This window comes from Alligator mississippiensis, chromosome 3 (genome assembly GCF_030867095.1).
Source record: "Alligator mississippiensis isolate rAllMis1 chromosome 3, rAllMis1, whole genome shotgun sequence".
Lineage (NCBI taxonomy): Eukaryota > Metazoa > Chordata > Crocodylia > Alligatoridae > Alligator > Alligator mississippiensis.
Genome location: NC_081826.1, coordinates 273,473,367 through 273,492,733, shown reverse-complemented (window position 1 = coordinate 273,492,733; position 19,367 = coordinate 273,473,367). Strand labels below are relative to the sequence as shown.

Sequence of the window (19,367 nt, the reverse complement as noted above, 5' to 3'; positions counted from 1 at the left end):
TTTGACCCCAGTGCTCTTTCCTGTCATGGCAGGGGGTCGGACTTGATGATCTGCTCAGGTCCCTTCTGACCCTACCCTACCAACTATGAAACATTAGCATTCTTTGTCAAGCAAACACCATGAGCATTTAGGTTATGATCATCTGACATCAACTTTGCTAGGTTGGCAATGTTGTCTGGATGTCTAACTCCAGTCTCCCAAAGCACATTTTATTCTCCTAGATAAATCAATGTATACACTCAAGAGGAGGGTGGAGAAAGCTCTTCAAGGATGTCCTCAAGGCCAACTTTAAAAAATGCAACATCAACATCAAATCATGGGAAACTATTGCCTAGGACTGCCTCAAATGGAAGAAAAGTCTGCTGCAAGGATTTCAGTACTTTGAAAAATTATGACGACAACAGGAGATGGAAAAGTGGGAGTGGCAGAAATGGTGCATCACAGACCAAATCAGGAATCTGGAGCTGCCCACTCCTCACAGAAACATGTGCCCAAGTTGCAACAGATTTTGTCAATCCTGAATCATCCTCACCTGCCATCTTTGGACACACAGATAAGACAATCATGGAAGACAATTATCCTCAACTGCAAGGGACTGTCAAAGAAGAATATAAAGGATGCCTATGCATGATTTCTTTTACTGTGGATAAGCTGCTGTACATCAGCTTCCATATGGTTCTTGGCAAGGAGACCAAGACAACTGGAGATGTCATTTCGCTGCAGCCTTCATCTGTCTTTGCAGCTGTTGAGATTCTAACATCTTCTCCCACCTGCACTGAGGACTTGTAGACCCATGGCTGGGGGCAAGACAGGCTTATTATAGTCATGACCTGTACTTGTCATGTCACAGCACTGTCAAAGGATATACGTGACTTATCAAAGGAAAAGCATTGCCATCTGCTGTTCCCACCACAGCCTGGAACTGGTGCCACTTCTTGGTCTGCATCCGCTTATTCATCAGAGTTACCCTGGCTTATTTCATAGCTAACCTTCCCTGAAGGTCATTTCTGTATCTACCACCTGTGGACATGCTGGGAAGCAGTACAGTTCTACCTCCAAAGAACATATAATATGCTCAAAAGAAATAATCAAAATTCAGGTCCATAAAAAGTAGTATGAACTTTCATGTGCTTTTTCTAACTATTCTTTGTGTGTATAATCAGCTTTATGTAATGTATTAGAATATCAGATAGGATAGTTAATATCTGATGACAACTACAGCATAAGCAGAAACTGCTGGGTTGGGAGGATTTTGCCCAAGTCTCATCTGAGAAGCAACTTTTGTCAGTCAGCAGTGGAAACATGATACTTAGTATAACGAATGTATTGACTGGTTGTCTGGCTGACTACCATGAAAAGGCAGAAAACATGGCTCTTAGGAACAAGGGTGCTGTAACAGAAGGAAATGAAGAATAAGGCTGACTCCACTGGTGGTAGTATGTTACCTCAGCATATTAACTAACATTTAAGTTTCAAAGTAAAAACTCCAAAAGTTAGGAAACACCAGACTTCAGGGTGATTTTATGTACTGTTTTTCTTGCTTGCTACTCAAGTTATGTCAAGACTTTTTTTTTCTGAATACGTCTCTCTCACCTGTGGCTTCTCTTCAAGAATCTAAGGATACAACAAACTGGCAACAAATGGGAGATTGTCAGAGAAGTGGTCTATAATCACTCTCTTCAGTTAGTGAAACAGCAGTCTTGTACTAGTTTATTTCAAGTGACACTGAAAGATCCATAGGGACATATGCACGATGCCTTTCTTCTTTGACACACACATCTCCATTATGAAATATTTATTAAAAACACTGGAACAGGTTTTGTTATGGCAATAGCAGAGCAGAAAACAAACATTTGCCACCCTTGGTGACCCTTCTGGTCTGTTGCATATGCTCACAACACCAGCCAAGCTAAAGAGATCCACAGAAATTGGTACAGATATTTTACAATGGCATTTATCTCCAAAATCCTTGTTGGAGCAGAACGTTTCCTGTTTCATAAGCAGAATCAGCTGTATGCAGAGTCCACAAGCGCATGTGTGGCAGAACTGAAGAATTAAGCCAGCATGGTGAATTTGGAGCAAATCTGGATAACACTTTGAGGGATTGTTTGATGTGTGGTCTGAGGCAAGAAGCCATAGAGTAACAGAAGTTGATCTTACATGTACCTCAGCAGTGGATGTTTCTTTTTCAAAGCAGATTTCAGCAAAAGACATGGAAGATATGACCAAGAGATGAGATTAATGCCACATTAGCCAACTGTCAGACCAAACAGGCTCATTTTAACTGTTTGTTTTCATTGTGGTTGATCAAATCATAAACTTAAATGACTCTCATTTCAAAGACAGATTGTTCCAGAAGTGCCAGATGACATGACACATACAGGTTAGGTATAAAAGTGAATTCAGATGAAAGAATGATGTGTATAGATGTCATAGGGATAATACCAATAATGATAAGAGATAGGAAAATATTCAATTCTGATATCCCAACTCTAAGAGCTATTCAAGCCCTTCAAGGAGATGAAAAGAGTCTTGAACTAGCTCAATCCTGGTAAAGCTTTAATGGATTAGAGGAGATCATGCTAAAATTCCTAGGACTGAAAAATATAGGGGCACAGAAAAGGAAAATACAAAGAATCTGTCTTTGTGGTACATTTTGTAAAGTATCACCTACTTTTACAAGTTATGTGTTTTTTAATACTAAAGGAAGGTACAACCCACAGAATTCCAATCTAGGCTAGCATTTCAACATTCAGCCCTCTACAATAATTTTTTTTTTTATATCTGTCATGGATGTAAAAAGTCATACTGTACAATGACTATTATACAAACCTAGGTTTCGGGTTCGACTGATTATAAGCGGGACCCATTTGCATCTGTGGCCATAGTGTAGCATTTTATAGTGCTTAATATATTCCCATTGACTTTAGTTACAACTCAATACTTCTGAAAATCAGATCCAATTCTCAACTCATCTACCTTAACCATCAGACTATCCTCTTTCTTCCTGAACTCTTGTTTCACTCACTAGACATATTCGGATTTCTGCAACAAATGAATCGAGGGTCATACGGACAAATCTCCTTAACAACCCAATCCTGAGTGATCCTAGTAACAGGTCTATCCTGTACACAGAATGAGGCTGAGATTCTGTGTAAAAATAGTATACTATCATATAGTTAAAAACTCTGATATGCATATGCATATGCACAAGGGGTGAATTAAAATTGTGCACAGAACCTTATTTTTTGCCTTTTCTAACTTCTGGGTCCCAGTCTTCTATATGCTTGTTGACTCAGAGGGTGTGTCTACATGAAACACTTTACTGTGCAGTTGACTGCATGGTAAAATGTCACTGTCTACATAGGTAGACACTTACTGCACAGTTAATTAGTCAACTGCGGGGTTAATTTGCTACCTGTTGTAGTGACTGTGCAGTAGCTCACATGTAGACAGCTGACCAGAAACAAATTTGTTCCTGGTCAGCCTGGGCAACCGGGGTTGGGAGAACAAACCCCTTCCCCAGGAGCTGCCTGCTGCCAGGGTGGGCTTTGAGCTTGGATCCTAGCCAGGACAATGCCCCCTTGTCCTGGTAGCAGGCAGCCCGGTTCCAACTCCTCCATTAGAGCAGGGGCCTGGGGATTGCTTCCTGCCCCTAGGAGCCGCCTGCTGACAGGGAGAGCTCTGAGCCCATCTGGGACAATGTCCCTTTCCCTCAGCAGCAGGCAGCTTCTGGGGGCAGGAAGTAATCTCTCAGACCCCAACCCCACTCTGATTGCAGAGCTGGGGCCGGGAGCTGCCTCTTGCTGGAGCACAGGGACATTGTCCCAGCCGGGCTCCATTGTCAGAGCCCACCTAGGCAGCAGGCAGCTGCTGGACACAGGAAGCAATGTCCCAGCTCCTCGCTTTAATTGGCAAGTTGGGGAAAGGAGCTCCCTGCACCTGGAATTCCCTGCCCAGCCTGGAGCTGGCTGGGACCTGCCCTAGAACAGGACATGTTGCGGCCAGCCCTGGGCTGTGTGGGGAAGCCCCAGTGGGCACAGGGCTTGTCCTAATGTGTGCAGGGTGGGAGAGCTCTGCATTAGCAGCTCTCCTGCCCCATGCACATCAGGACCCCTCCCAATATGTACAGGGCCAGGTGACAACTGTCTGCTGGCCCCGTGCTTCCTGCCAGTCACTTGGCTAGCACCCACGGGGAGACTGGATGTGTAGACACACTCCTTCGGTAGGCTTACTGTGCAGTACTTTTACTGCATAGTAAGCCTACTTCAAATAAATAGCACATGTAGATATGCCAGTTTCTCTCTCCATACACTGGCCTTGAGGTTCAGTCTGTTGCCCAGCCAGTTCCTCATCCTAGCTTATTCTTCCCTCTGCCCATCTTAACCCCTCTGAATTTCAATCATTCAGCCTAAGCTGCCTAAGCATCAGCAGGGAAAACATTTTTATATTTCCTTTGTTCTCAGTCTCCCTGCCACGAAGCTTGTCCAGAATCCTTCTCAAAAGCTCAGATTAACTCAACACCAAAAATTATATATCAACCTGCGTAAAATCATTGTCTTACACTGATTTAGTTGCACAACTGCAAACCCCAATGTAGACACAGATAAATTTTCTTACAACTGACCTATACCGACTTAATTGACTTAGCATGAAGGTAACTGTCCCAATACCTCTGCCTTATTTTCAGGGAAGCTGCATCTGGATTGCTTATTGAACCATCCATGCCTTGTCCTTTCCATACACTCCTTTATAGCTGCATAGATTTGCACTAATGAAAATGTTATCTTTCTATTTTTTCTATATCATCTTTTTAATGTCTCCCATTCAGTCCAGGGACAGTAAGCGCCCTCCCCCATAGGAAGTTTAGAGAACTGTAAGTTTAAGTTTAAATTATGACAGCTTCTGGTTTTGTGTAGCATTTCCCTATGGAAAGTCAAGTCAAGTAGTCTTGACTACTTTGCTAAATCAAGGTAAAAGGGAAAGTCCATTCTAGGCAGCTAGATTTCATTTGGACACTTGCATTTTCAGTCTCTACAAGCAGGAAGAACAAATGCTGCATGGAAAGTTTGGAGAAAAACATTTTTTTTCCCAGCATTTCTTTTTACAGACCCAGTCTGTGAAAATTATTTTTTAACCATAGAAAATATACATTATTGACAGATTATTTAGAGGTAAATGTGGAAGGAGATAGGCTAAAGAATTATTAGCTTAACTATAAAATATCTTTACTGTTGACACTATGAATCTATCAAGCAGTAATTGGATGCACGTGTTAGTAGCAGTAAAAAGGCACTGTCCAGTTGTCCACCTTACATGGGAATCTACTTTGAGTGTCTTCTTTGATTTACTGTTCCAATTAGAACAGAATGTTCAAAGAAAGAACACAAATGACCTGATTTAAAAGCAAAGAGTACCTTTAAAGCCATTATTTAGAATGTCACTAGCTCACTTTTAAATGTTCTTTTTCCCTTGAAGCTTTCAGTTGTGTAAGACAGTACCCATCACAGAACTGATTCTGTTTAATAATCCATTTAATTAAGTACAAACAATATGTTTCTTCTGTAAAGATTTAGATTTTTATGGAAACCTAGGTCTTTCTAGACAGATGTGTTTTTAAAACTTAGGGACATTTTTTATGTTCTATAAGGTAACATATCTCTTCAAGTTACACTGGGTTGGCAGAAGCAATAACAACTAGTTCTGTAAGAAAAACTACTTTTCCAGTTCCCAAAACCAAGCAATAAAAGCAGAAATACTATTTCCAAATAAAAGGAAAAGCATCTGAACAATAAAGCCTTAAGGCATCAAACAATAATTTGAATCCAAAGAAGACTAATCAGTTTGCTATCCATGTACAGCATAACTTGTAAGACCAGTGCATATGCCAGTCAAAAAACTGAAATATACTTAGTTATATTCCAGTTGTAAATCTTCTCTGTATTACACATCACATAGTTAGTTTGTCTTATCTTGGAACGAGCAATGAGATTTTCTTTTAATTCAATCAACACTGGTTATGCATGCTGTCAAATTCAGGGGCTATATGAACACGGTTTGTAGTTGTACTGTTTTAAAATGTAAAAAGTAGGGTGTAAAGTTCATTAGAAGTATGATATAAATAACCTTAAGCTACATGCGGTTAATGGTCCACTTTTTATGGCAGCTGCACATAATAAACTGATTGCATTAGATTTGTGTAAATTGTAATTTTAACTCAGTACAATGTTCAGAGGTACAACTGATTCTTTGTCAAACACAACAGAAAAGACTCTTAGAAATAATCCCATAGTGACTCCATCACCTTTCTGCTGACTTAGTTGGCTATTTCTAGTTCTCCATGTGTAAAACTGTTGAAGAAAAATACAATGTTGTTCACAGATTTACAGAAGTTTAGGGCTGGAAGGGACCTCATGAGATCACTGGGTCCAGCCCCCCTGCTCTGGGCAGGAAAGACAACTGGGGTCAAATAACCCCAGCAGTGTGTGCATCCAGTCTCACTGTGAAGATCTCCAGGGTATGCCTGCAACATCCCTCTGGGAGTCTATTCCAGAGTCTGGTCACATGAACTGTAAAGAAGTTTTTCCTTCCATCCAGTCTGAAACCTTCTTCTAGGAGTTTATAATCATTGCTCCTGGTTTTCCCTTGGGGTGCTTTGGTGAATAGTTTTTCGCCTAGCCCCTGATGCTCTCCCTTGATATATTTGTAAGCTGCCACCAAATCTTCCCAAAATCTTCTCTTTAGCAGCCTAAACAGTCCCGTATCTGTCAGCCTTTCCTCATAGGGCTTGCTCTCCAGGCCTCTAATCATACGAGTGGCTCTTCTCTGGACTCTCTGAAGCTTCTCCACATCCTTTTTGAAGTGTGGCACCCAGAATTGAACACAGTACTCCAACTGCGGCCTCACCAATGCCGAGTAGAGCGGGAGAATAACTTCCTTAGTTTTGCTTGAGATGCGTTGGTTGAAGCATGCCAGCATATTTCTTGCTCTGCTAAATGTAGCATAATGTAGCACACTGGTGGCTCATATTCATTTTATGGTCAATTATGACCCCCAGGTCCCTTTTGGCCATGGTGCTAGCTAGCACAGCATCACCGAGCCTGTGAATTTGTTGCAGATTTTCCCTCCTCAGATGGAGCACTTTACACTTCTCTGTGTTGAACTGCATCTGGTTGTGGTCTGCCCATCTAACTAATCTGTCTAGGTCTGCCTGGACCATCAGCCTACCCTGATGCATGGCCTCACTTTCCCACAGCTTAGTGTCATTGACGAACTTTGCAGGTGTGCTTTTCATCCCCACATCCAGATCATTGACAAAGATGTTGAAAAGCACTGGCCCAAGTACTGAACCCTGGGGGCCTCACTGGCTACCTTCTGCCAGGTCAACACAGATCCGTCTATTAGTACTCTCTGGGTCCGACCCCACAGCCAGTTTCTCACCCATCTGACTATTGAATGATTGAGCGCATAGTCCTCTGGTTTTGCCCTAAGAGTCTCAGAGAAGAAGCACGAGAGGAACTCTACCATATTTGTTTTTAACCTTCAAGAATCCTCAGTGCAATGAGCTATTGTTCTGTATGCATGGATGGACTTTATTATACTTGAGAAGACAAAATGAGTGGGAAAAATCTCAAACTGCAAAGTTTTCTCTCAAAATGAGAAACAGAAAACAAGAAATTTTTCTTTTTCCAGGGCCTAAACAAGCTCACAATTAAATGAATGGAGAGACGCTTAGTTACATAAAACTGGAGACTCAAAAAGGATATCTGAAAGACACCTTAAAGGGTCTTCCTATAAAACAAAGTTCTTATCCTATGTAATGTATCTCAGATGTTTCACTCCCCTTGGACACGTACAGTTGAAAGGTTCCATTGTCTTCAATGAAAAATTTGAATAAGCCAAGATTTGTTAGGCCGAGCAGGGTATAAAAGGAGGTGCCCCGAGTGATGAGGGAGCAAGCAAACAGGGGCAGCAACGAGGGCAGTTTGCAAGTAAGTTCACAGGTCAGTTTGTTGTCCCCTTGTTTTAAGGGCAGCCTTTAAGGTAAGCTCTCCTTTTAATTAAGAGTAGCTAACCTTCATATATTTCATGTGGGTAGCTAAAACTCAGTAATTAGATCAATGCTTAGGCCCCTTGCTTAACTAGAGTCCCGGGAGAGGGGGGAGTTCTCTAGTGAGTTTGCCTGGAAACACTCAGCTTCCTTCACTGTAAGCTTGGTGAGACAAAACAGGGGAAAGGGAACCTTTCAGGACCAAGGAGCAGTGAGCAGGCCAGTTTACAGAGGAGTTTGGTAGGGAAGAACTGCTTGGAAAGAGGGGCAGGAATAGAAAGATGGCAGATTAAGAGAGACAGAGAAATGGCTGGAGGATGTTGCAATACTAGAGTCACTTTGATTGCCAGCACTTCCTCTGCTTTCACCTGTGAGATTTCTGGTCAGGCAAGACTGTTTACTGTAGAGGTTTTCACCCAGGTCCTGGTTTGGTGCTGTGGAGACAGCTAGATCCCTTCCAGTTGCAGCCAGGTTGGGAAGTACCTGTGATGTGACCGGTGCCTTCTGGTTGTGTCCCTCCAGGAGCAGGCAAGAGAGCTACAGGATGAGATGGCAAGGCTCCAAAGCATCCGCTCCCAGGAGGACTTCATTGATTCAATGCTGGAGGAGACCTCTAGGACTGTGGAAGGACTGCTAGGGGCAGTGCTAGAAAAGGAAGAGGACATGGACTCCCAGGAAGGTGGAAGCTTCACCAATGGAGCATGCTCTTTCTCCTCTGTTCCTAGGGCTGTATATCTTCCACAGTCCTAGAGGTCTCCTTCAGCATTGAATCAATGAAGTCCTCCTGGCAAAGGATGCTTTGGAACCAACCTCCATTGGTGAAGAAGGCCAAGCCAGGCATTCCCAAGATTGGAAGGACTGAGACCACTGTCATCAAGAAGAAATGACAGGTAGTAATGGTTGGACACTCCCTTTGGCATGGGGTGGAGGCAACATTTGCCCGCTTGACCTGTTGTCTTGGGAGGTCTGCTACTTGCCCAGAGTCTGGATCCAAGATGTTACAGAAGGATTACTGAGAGTCATTTGGCCCTATGGCTACTACCCCATGCTGCTCATCCCTGTGGGTACTGATGATACTACTGGGGGGACCCTGAGCAGATAAAAAGTGACCACAGGGCTCTGGATGCAAGGGTGAAGGAGACAGGGGATAGGGGCTCAAGCAGTGTTCTCCTTGATCCTTTTGGTCAAAGGGAAGGGCCTGGGTAGGAGCAGATGCATCCTGAAGATCAATGTGTGGCTATGCCGATGGTGTCACCAGCAAGGCTTTGGCATCTGTGACCATAGGATGTTGTTCCAAGAAGAAGGATTTTTAAGAAGAGATGGGATCCACCTGACAAAGAGAGAGAGAAGAGCATCTTTGCAGGCAGACTCATAACCTAGTGAGGAGGGCTTTAAACTAGGTTCAGCAGGGAATGGAGACCAAAGCCCTGAATTAAGTGGGGAAGTGGGTGACCTAGAGGAAGCACAAGTAGGAGGGGCAAAAGGGGAGGCCTTCTTATTCTTCCTGAGAAAACAGGACAACTGGCTAGTCATCTCAGGTACCTATATATGAATGCATGCAGCCTAAGAAACAAGAAGGAAGAATTGCAAGTCCTTGGGCAGTCACAGAACTATGATGTGATTGGAATAACAAAGACTTGGTGGGATAGCTTGCACAACTAGCAAGTATGGCAGAAGACCAGCTTAACTTAGCAGAGAACACTTTAGTGAGATAAAATACAAGAAGGAAGCTTATAAGAAGTGGAAACTTACACAGACAACTAGGGAGGAGTATAAGAGTATCGCTTGGGCATGCAGGGATGAAATCACAAGGCCAAAGCGCAACTGGAGTTGCAGTTAGCAAGATGTGTGAAGCATAACTAGAAGGGTTTCTACAAGTATGTTAGCAACAAGAGGAGGATCAGGGAGAGTGTCGGTCCTTTACTACACGGGGGAGGGAACCTAGTGACAGAGGATGCAGAAAAGGCTCAAGTACTATGTCGCAGGGCACCTCGGTGCCCCTGCTCCTGGAAAGGAGAAACTGCCAGGGAGCGAGTGAGCGCGCCCTGGCCTGACATAACGAGCCCAGCTGAGGCTTGCTCAGGTAATGAGCACAGCTGCGGGTTGCCGGAGCAACCAAGGGGAACCAGCTGCCTGTAGGAGGCAGGGCCTGGCCCTTATAAAGCTCAGGGCTGAGGCCAGGCTGGCAGTTTGCTGCCAGCAGTTGGAGAGGCAGGAGCTCACTCAGCCAAGCTATGGGGAGAAGTCTGAGGTGCAAGTATAGCTCATGATAGCCCTGGAGGCTCGAGCCACGATACTACGTTATGGCCATGCGGCTTGTGGTTATGTTATAGCCTAGAGGCTTGTGCTTTGGGTTTATGTTTGGCTCTGTATATTACACCCGGAGGGTTGGGTGAGGCTGTAGGGGTTGGAGGAGGCCTCAATCATAGGGACTCCACAGAGTGTGGGGTGCCCTAGTGCCAAGAGGGCGCATTAATTTTCACAGCGCCAGTGAAGGCGCAGCTTGCACACCAGTGCAGGAGCGACTGGCAGCGAGGAGCGCGGCCAGTGGGTTGCGGGCGCAACCAGTAGGTTGCAGACGGGGGGACATAGACCCCGGATTGCGTGTGGGGTACATAGACCCCAGCCCCAGAATGAGGGGCGATTTCACTGAGAAGCCCCGTGGGGGCACGGCGAGCCCCAAAGAGGGAGAGCGCCACATTGTATTATTGAGCAGCCCTGTGGGGGCACAGGGAGTGCCACATCATATTATTGAGCAGCCCTGTGGGGGCACAGCGAGCCCCAAAGAGGGGGAGCGCCATACTGAGCAGCCCTGGAGAGGGGCAATTACTGAGCGGCCCTAGAGAGGGACAATAGTGAGGCGCCCGAGGCGGGCATGCCCTAGAGCGGGGCGATATTCAGGAGCCCGAGAGGGGCCATATTGAGGAGCCTGAGACGGGCATAGCGAGCCCGGCCGTAGGCTAGTGCGGCAACACCCCTCAGACCGAGACAGGGCGCTGCGGTTGCCCCCGAGAAGACAGGGAGTAGCAGCGCAGTGAGCCGGGGTCAGAGAGGGTACCCATGTGGTTGGCTGGAAGGGCCGAGGCCCGCTAGAGAGTCCCGGAGCGGGACCGCACTGGCAGGGAAGTCCCAGAGTGGGCTAGAAGAGAGTCCCAGCAAGAGGCGGGGCACGAGAGAGAAAGCCCAGAGTGGGCTACACTATAGAGGAGGCCCAGGAAGTGGGCGTACAGACCGAACAACGTCCATTACATCTGCGAGGCTTGGGGCGTGGTATTAGGGGCTGGTAGGAGCCACGCATAGCCCACAAGGCTAGGGTGTCCGGGGAACACCCACCATATCGGGAGACTCCCAGGGGGTCCGGAAGAACCGCAGGGACAGAGGTCCTGAGTAGCCGTGCCCAGGGAAGACACAAGGCAGCCTCCCAACATTATATTTACCATCAAAGACGTGGCGGGCGAGAATTAGAGTGTCTTGGGCTGGCCTGACACTGAGCGAGGGACCTTAAGGAGATCACGGCCCTCCGCGAGGACCCCGCCGAGACATACTAAATTACCTTTTTCACCTCAGTCTTCACAGGCAAGGTCAGTTCCCAGACTAATGCACCTGGCAGCACAGTTTGCGCAGGAGGGGAGCAGCCAACAGTGGCAAAAGAACAAGTTACAGAATATTTAGAAAGCTGGACATGTACAAGTTCATGGGGCCAGATGGGATGCGCCTGAGGGTGCTGAGAGACTTGGCTGATGTGAATGTAGAGCCACTGGCCATTATCTTTGAAAATTCATGGCAGTCGGCAGAGGTCCCAAATGATAGGAAGACAGCAAATATAGTGAACACAGAAAGAAGGAGGATCCAGGAAACTGTAGACCAGTCTGCCTTTCTTCAGTCCCTGGAAAAATCATGGAGGAGGTCCTCAAGGTATCCATTTCTAAGCACTCGGAGGAGAAGAAGGTGATCAGCAGAGATACTGGTTTTCTCTGATTAAAAAAATCCCTAATTTGGGGTGAAAAGTCACCCCAAATCCACATTTTTCCATGATTAAAATGAAACACCACTAATATATTAGCTGGAGTTGCTCAGCTATAGATAGATAAATAGATTGATTGATCGATCGATCTATAGCTGCTAGCTGCAAATCCAGTTGCTCATATATATATTTCATGTTTCATTTTAATCATGGAAAAATGTGGATTTGGGGTGACTTTTCACCCCAAATTAGGGATTTTTTATCAGAGAGAACCAGAATTCCTGGTGATCAGGACCAGTCAGCAAGGATTCGCCAAGGGAAAGTCATTCCTGACCAAACTGATTGCCTTCTACAATGAGATGACTGGCTCTGTAAATATGGGGAGACCAGCAGATGTGATATCTTGACTTTAGTAAGGCTTTTGATCCAGGCTCCCACAAAATTCTTACAAGCAAGCTAAGGAAGTATGGGTTGGATGAATGGACTGTAAGGTGGAGAGAGAACTGACTGGATCCTTGGGTTGAAAGGGTAGTAACCAATGGCTCGCTATCCAGTTGGCAGCTATTATCAAGTGGAGTTCCCAGGAGTCAGTCCTGGGGCTGGATTTGTTCAATATCTTAAGCGACCTCAAATATGGGATGAAGTGCACCCTCAGCAAGTTTCCAGATGACACCAAGCTGGGGGGAGTAGTAGATATGTGGGAGGGTAAGGCTAGGATTCAGAGAAATCTAGGCAAGTTGGAGAATTGGACCAAAAGAAATCTCATGAGGTTCAACAAGCACAAGTGCAAAGTCCTGCATTTAGGACGGAACAAATGGTACAGGTTGGGGACCGACTGGCTAAGCAGCAGAAAAGGACCTGAGGGTTACAGTGGACAAGAAACTGAATATAAGCCAACAGTGTGCCCTTATTGTGAAGAAGGCTACCAACATAATGAGCTGCATTTGGCGTGTTGCCAGCAGATTGATGGAAGTGATTATTCCTTTTTATTTGGTACTGGTGAAGCCACATTTGGAGTAGTGTGTCCAGTTCTGGGCCCCCCACTACAGAAAGGATTTGGACAAATTGGAGAGAATCCAGTGGAGAGTAATAAAAATGGAGAGGGGGCTGGGGAACATGACTTATGAGGAGAGGCTGAGGGAACTGGGCATAATCAGTTTAGAGAAGAGATGACTGAGAGGGGATTTAATAGCAGCCTTCAACTACCCAGAGGGTGGTTACAAGGAGGATGGACCTAGTGTTCTTAGTGGTGGCAGATGACAGAACAAGGAGCAACAGTCTCAAGTTGCAGTAAGGGACGTTTAGGTTAAATACTGGGAAAAAAACTTTTTCACAATGACAGTAGTAGTAAAGCACTGGAACATGTTACCCAGAGAGGTTGTGGACTCTCCAACCCTGGAGGTCTACCTGGGTAGACAAAGCCCTGGCTGGGATAAACCAGTGGGGGTTGGTCTTGCTTTGAGCAAGTGGTTGAACTAGATGACCTCATGAGGTCCTGTCCAACCCAAATTTTCTGAGTCCATGATTCAGTTCACCATGCTAAATAGCAATGTGTTTTATGTAATTTCGCTATTCCGTGGCCTCATCTTCCTTGAGTGCAAAGGTGATCACTAAATGTTCTCTTAGCCTTGTTTTGCAGGTGGCTATAAATTACATTTATGAAAAAAAGTCTCCTTAGAATGGTATATAGATTTAATAGATTTATAATAGAACTACAATGTTAGTGTGAAAGGTGCACATGGAAGAAATGCAGTGAAAGTAACAGAAAAGTTAAATAATACAATTCCTTTCATAGTCATTAAATGTCTGTGACTCTACACTCTATAAGTGAGCTCCACAGTAAAAAAAAAAAAAAAAAAGCTTAAATGAGAAAGCAATTCAAGTAGTGGTAATAAAAAGGTATAGATTTTCTACCCCCCTCCTCCCCCACAAAGTACAGGAAATATTTATTAGGAGGCAGGTTGTGATTTCCTGTTTTCCTTATGTCTTTTTACAACTGTCAACATGTGTCAACCCTTTGTAAAAAGTTTAAAAAGTAACGTGAGCTTGGGAAATGTACTCTTTCACTTATAAAGAAGAAAAATCCCATGTTATTATTTAAAACCAATTATGAAACAGTTGCTGTGATATCACATACACTGTTTCAATAGTAACCAGTATTAAGGCAGCATATTTGCCCAATATTCTATTCTTCTTTATTGCTGCCATCTGGTTATTATATATCATTCAATGAAATGACTTCATTACACCTGAGATAAATTAAACATTGGCTTGTTAGCTGTAAATTATTAGAGAGTAGAATTATCTTAGTCATTACCCTTGATCTAAGGTAGCACTGGTGTTAACAAACATTATTGATATAAATATGGGGGGCATGTGGGACCCATACACATTTATTTTCAAAGGCTGTAGAATCAGAGAGCAATAGTACAACTTAGCCAGAAAAGTAATTAATATATGCTCATGCATATACACACATACTCTCCTAGTAGCTGTTAATGCCCCTCAGAGCATCCAAACAGGTATTTATGGTATTTAGAATGAAGTAATTCTAAGTTTTAAGCCTTCTTCTACTTACCCTGTGAGGCAGTATATGATCCAAAATTCCTTAAAGCTAATGGAAAACCTACTATTAACTTCAATAAGACTAATGGATGTGTATCTGAAAGGTTTGTCTGAACCAGGGAAAAAAGTCTGGAACAGCTAGTGTAGACTTAGCTCCCCTTGTGGCCATTTTTACTCTGTACTCAAGTGCCTTTCTGTGGTGTCCCTTTAGATTCTCTCAAAAATGTATTAGTAGATTTTCAGCCACTGTACAAACTAATACAATGCAATGGACTTCTCTGAATGCTGGATTCCTGAGAATCTATTGCTACACTGCCCAGCTAATTTGAGTGTAAAATCCTTGGGATAGTGAGTATGCCAACAGGTACTGCATCTTTTGTATAGCACTGTGCAAACAGAACTTGAACATCAATCAGCTGATTCTTTCTATTAATTTTAATGAAGTTTGTATCAAGCATCTTAGGTTCAATAAATAGATCTATAAATAATGGGTCTAATCCTGCAATCCTCACTCAAGCAAATTTTTCACCAAAGCCTGCAATCTGGAGCCTGATAATTTTACAGTTCATATTATATTGTTATTCCTATGTTATTAAGAGCCCTGTTAACATGCACAACTTGCATGGTATAACTTGCGTAAAGTTGCCTTTATATACAACCTGTTTTTGACTGTGTGCCATTCTAAAAAATTAAGACAAGATTTTTCCAGCCATGTCATCATAGATGGGCCCAAGTCTATTGTTTATTAAACTTGTTCAATCCCCAGTTTTTAAAGGATTTCACGGGTGCAACTAAGGTCAGAATTTGGTTGTACTTCTCCATGCTGCAATTTCTCTATCTTCACAGATGCTGAAAGTTCAAAATCTTCTAAGTCATCTCAGATGTCAAATTATAGTTGACACTTTTGTAATTACTCTTGGTTTTTTGTTTCTCACATGCTGATAGTCACTGGAGAGCATTACAGCTGTTTTATTCACTCCTAGACATGCACTTACCAGAAACTGTAGCAAAGGAACTTTGCAGCTGTAACATTGAGGTAAGCACTAGTGCTGAGTGGTAGAGTTTCATGGGCAAAACTCTAGATGTAAAGAATAATAAAACAAAACCTAAGCTATCCTACATATATCTACTGACAGATATACTCCAGCTATGCTAAATTATGCAGCTTCCCCCAGGCTTCTGACAGAACAGTCATAATTCACCTCAGTTCCCAACATCTCATAGGTATCTAAAGGCTGAGGTAATAGTTCTGTGTAATCAAGTTGGAAAACATCTGCCAAAGTAAACCTTTATTTAGTGCATACTATACAATATTTATAGAGCAAAGCTATGAACACTGCCTGAGACATTTTAAGGACTGAGAACTGAACTGTGCTTTCTGGATGTTTATTCTGACTTTTTCCGACTGTTCCTCTTACTTGACAGCATTTAATTGGCACTCAGCCACAAAAGCTGTTGTCTAATTACACTGCATATCATGATCTTGCAGCCCCAGAGATAAGATTTTTACTGCAGCATAAATGGATTTTAAATAGTTTTGTAATCTAAGAAAACGAATCCCCAAATTAAAATATTTAAAAGAACAAAGTGTTGTGTGTCAATAGTAATTATTATTTGTTTAGGAAAATGTGGTTTTGGATGAGGAACTGATTTCAGAGGTTAAATACCTTAATATTTAACAAGCTACAATTTAGTGGGCTGGCTGGCTGGCTGGCTATCCCTTTAGGCACAGCATGAATTTATTCACATGTAATTATATATTTAGACAATATCTTAATGATACTACATGCTTGCACTGAATCAGTCCAGCTGGGGATCATGGCAGTGTCCTGATTACTTAGCCACATGTGAAACAGGACCTATGCTTTTCACTTGATGTGTTGCCAGAGATGCTTTGAAATACAAAACATGGTAGGTTGAAATAATTTAATACAAGATGGGCTTTCATGAAGCCATTTACAATTTGCATCATTAAGAAATGAGCAATACTAAAGAAAAGTATAAAAAAGTTTCCCCTTTTCATCAAAGGCTATATATTTAAGGTGTTTTGCTTTAAAAAAAAAATGTATACTGTACTTCGGATACCTTCTTAGTGAGTTAAAGAAGCTGCTATTTTTAGATTTTGCTTTCCTTTACCTCACACAAACCTTGCTAACAAAGTATTTCTAGATCTAATTTTAATCTGGCTTGAATTAATATGCCAAAGTTTACCCACTTATCTTGTATTTATATTTGCTGTTTAAATATTAACATTCATCAAATCTGAAAGCAGCTGTGACATACGTTTGAATATGAATAATCCTTTAATATGCTCATACACTGAGTGTAAAACAAGGAGATACACACACACACACACACACACACACACACACACACACACACACACACACACACACACACACACACACACACACACACACACACACACACCACCAGAACCTGTAGGTTGCAAAAAAGAGCTGTCCCTGAGCAAGCACTTGGGGGGGGGAGAGGGGGTGTTAGGTACTGAACATGTGTATGTATGTCAGTTTATGCCCTCTTCTCAGTTATGAATGCTACTGCAGATATTTATGCAACTGAGTAACTTTACTCATAAGAACAGTCACACTGGATAATTAGGATGTTTGTAGGAGTAAAACCACCTTTTTACCTAAATTGCCCTAAATGTTTACAGGATCAAATTCTTATCATTCCCTTTCTGCCCCAGTACATTAACACAAACCCCATTTTATTGTTCATATGAGGTGCACACAAACATTCAGAACCACATTGCTGGGAAACATAATAGTCTGCTCTATTAAAAAAAAGGTCAGATTAATAATATCAACAGCCAGTCTTCTTCAGAAAGACTTCCGTGTATGATGGTATCTCATAAAAATATTCTCCATGAAACATGATAGTATTACATGGTAAATACATTCTGCTTTGACACCTACAGCATTTACAAACATAGGTTGAACACTGCCAACTGTGATAATTTAAATAAAGATCATGAACATAAGATGCTAAGTGGACCCAGTAAGAACCATAACAGAGGAATTCAAGAAAAAATATGCATACTATGACCATTTAACAAATAATGCAATAAAGGAGAACTAACTAATCTTACTTTAACATGCCACACTACATCCTGCCAGATCACGCTCTATACTTACTAGTTCAAGCAGTCCCCTATAAGCTATCCAGTTGTTTTACTTTAGTAGAGGGTGTTCCCCCTATGTATATTTGGATTTACAAGCAACCAACCTGAAACCAACTAGTTGCTCTTTACCAGTAAAATCAATTAAAGGAGCTTTACTCAAATGTTTGTATGGTAGGGTTCCTCCCCCTGCAACATGCTATTACACAAGGATGTAGTCGTTTAAAGTTACAATGCAATATATTGTGATTTACTACAGTTCCCCTAACTTGAGACTGTGCAGGCAAGAAAGTGAATAGAGGTTGCATTTCTCAAGCTTGACTACCAAAAAATATATTACCAGAGGCAGAGGCACTTTATTACTAGAATCCTAATTAGGACTAGAGAAAAAGTTCACTCTATGGGTTCACTGTAAGCTACAACTACAGAAATAGCCCTCTGACTTTTACTTTGAAATTATTTCTTTGGGGGAAAAAATGACAATGAAATGTGTGTGAGGTCTGTGTGAATTCAGCCCCAGATGTTTACAATGCAATACCAGTGCAGCAGCGCTGCAATCCGAGAGCTCGCCGAAGAAAAGGAGTACAAGGGGACACCACAAAGCGGCACATATGCTATTGACAAGGCAGACATGAGCATCATGTTACCAGCGAGGAGGCAAGGCAAAGACACATAGCAGCAGTGGTGCCTCGGAAAGTTAACTTCGTGGGCTGCGATCGCTCCAAACCAACAACATGCGGGGACAGAAATCAAAACCAGAGAAACACTTTTCAGCGTGTGCGTGTGGACAGGCCAAGAAGGGGAGGGAAGGACTGGGTCTCGGGGAGCTGAGAGGGAGGTGGGAAATCAAGGTATTGTTTTCAAACACAGCCCCCCACTATTTTAGTGGCAGGAGAGCCTTCTTTCCAGACTCAGGAGACAAGGTCCATTCCTTCCCTCACCTGCCTTTACAAATCTTTCTAATTTGCTTGCCCCCCGCCAGCCATGGAAACAAACTGTGATCGCTCAGCCCATTTGCAAACCAAATTTGCGGAGGGAGAGGGAGATCAGGAGATAGGCAGGCAGAGGATGCCCAGGGCAGAGCCAAAGCAGCCACCACCTCTCCTCTCTGTGCGGAGGTGTCACCTTCCCGAGCAAGTGGCTTGGAGAAGGCAAGGACCCGGGAGCAGGGGGGTGAGGGGGGACAGGGTCCCCGGGCTCGGTGGGGAGGGGGCAGAGCCCCGGGGGCAGGGGCAGCGAGGGGTGGGCACTTACTGTAGGGGCAGTTCTCCTTCTTGGTCCCGCTGACCTTGCCGTTCTTCTCGATCTTGAGAAAGTATTTGTTGTAGGAGTAGAGCTTCCTCCAGCGCACGTCTCCCTGGAGGTGGTTGTAGCTCCGCACGTGTCTCCCCGCACTGGGAGGCGAGGAGAAGGACGAGGAAGAGGAAGAGGAGGAGGAGGAGGAGGAAGAAGAAGAAGAAGAAGAGTTGGTGGCCGCCGGGTACCGCATGTCCTGGCCGAGGTCATGGCAGGTGACAGCCACGGAAGACACGAGGAGCAGCAGCAGGAGGCAGCAGCGGCGGCGGCAGCGGCGAGGCAGGTGGGAACAGGCGGAGGCACCATTTGTCAGCATCCATTTGCACATTGTACTGGACCTCTGGGCGCTGGAG

General features: G+C 43.7%; 1 protein-coding gene across 2 annotated transcripts in view; it reads right to left on the bottom strand.

Moving 5' to 3' along the window:
• Nucleotides 1-19,352, bottom strand: part of FGF10 (fibroblast growth factor 10) — a 91,392-nt gene extending 72,040 nt beyond the window's left edge. For both annotated transcript variants that reach the window (XM_059725193.1, XM_006263361.4), the window contains exon 1: nt 18,973-19,352. In XM_059725193.1, the coding sequence (XP_059581176.1) occupies nt 18,973-19,342 (370 nt within the window). In that variant the 5' untranslated portion in view covers nt 19,343-19,352. The remainder of the gene's footprint in view (nt 1-18,972) is intronic.
• Nucleotides 19,353-19,367: the final 15 nt, after the last annotated feature.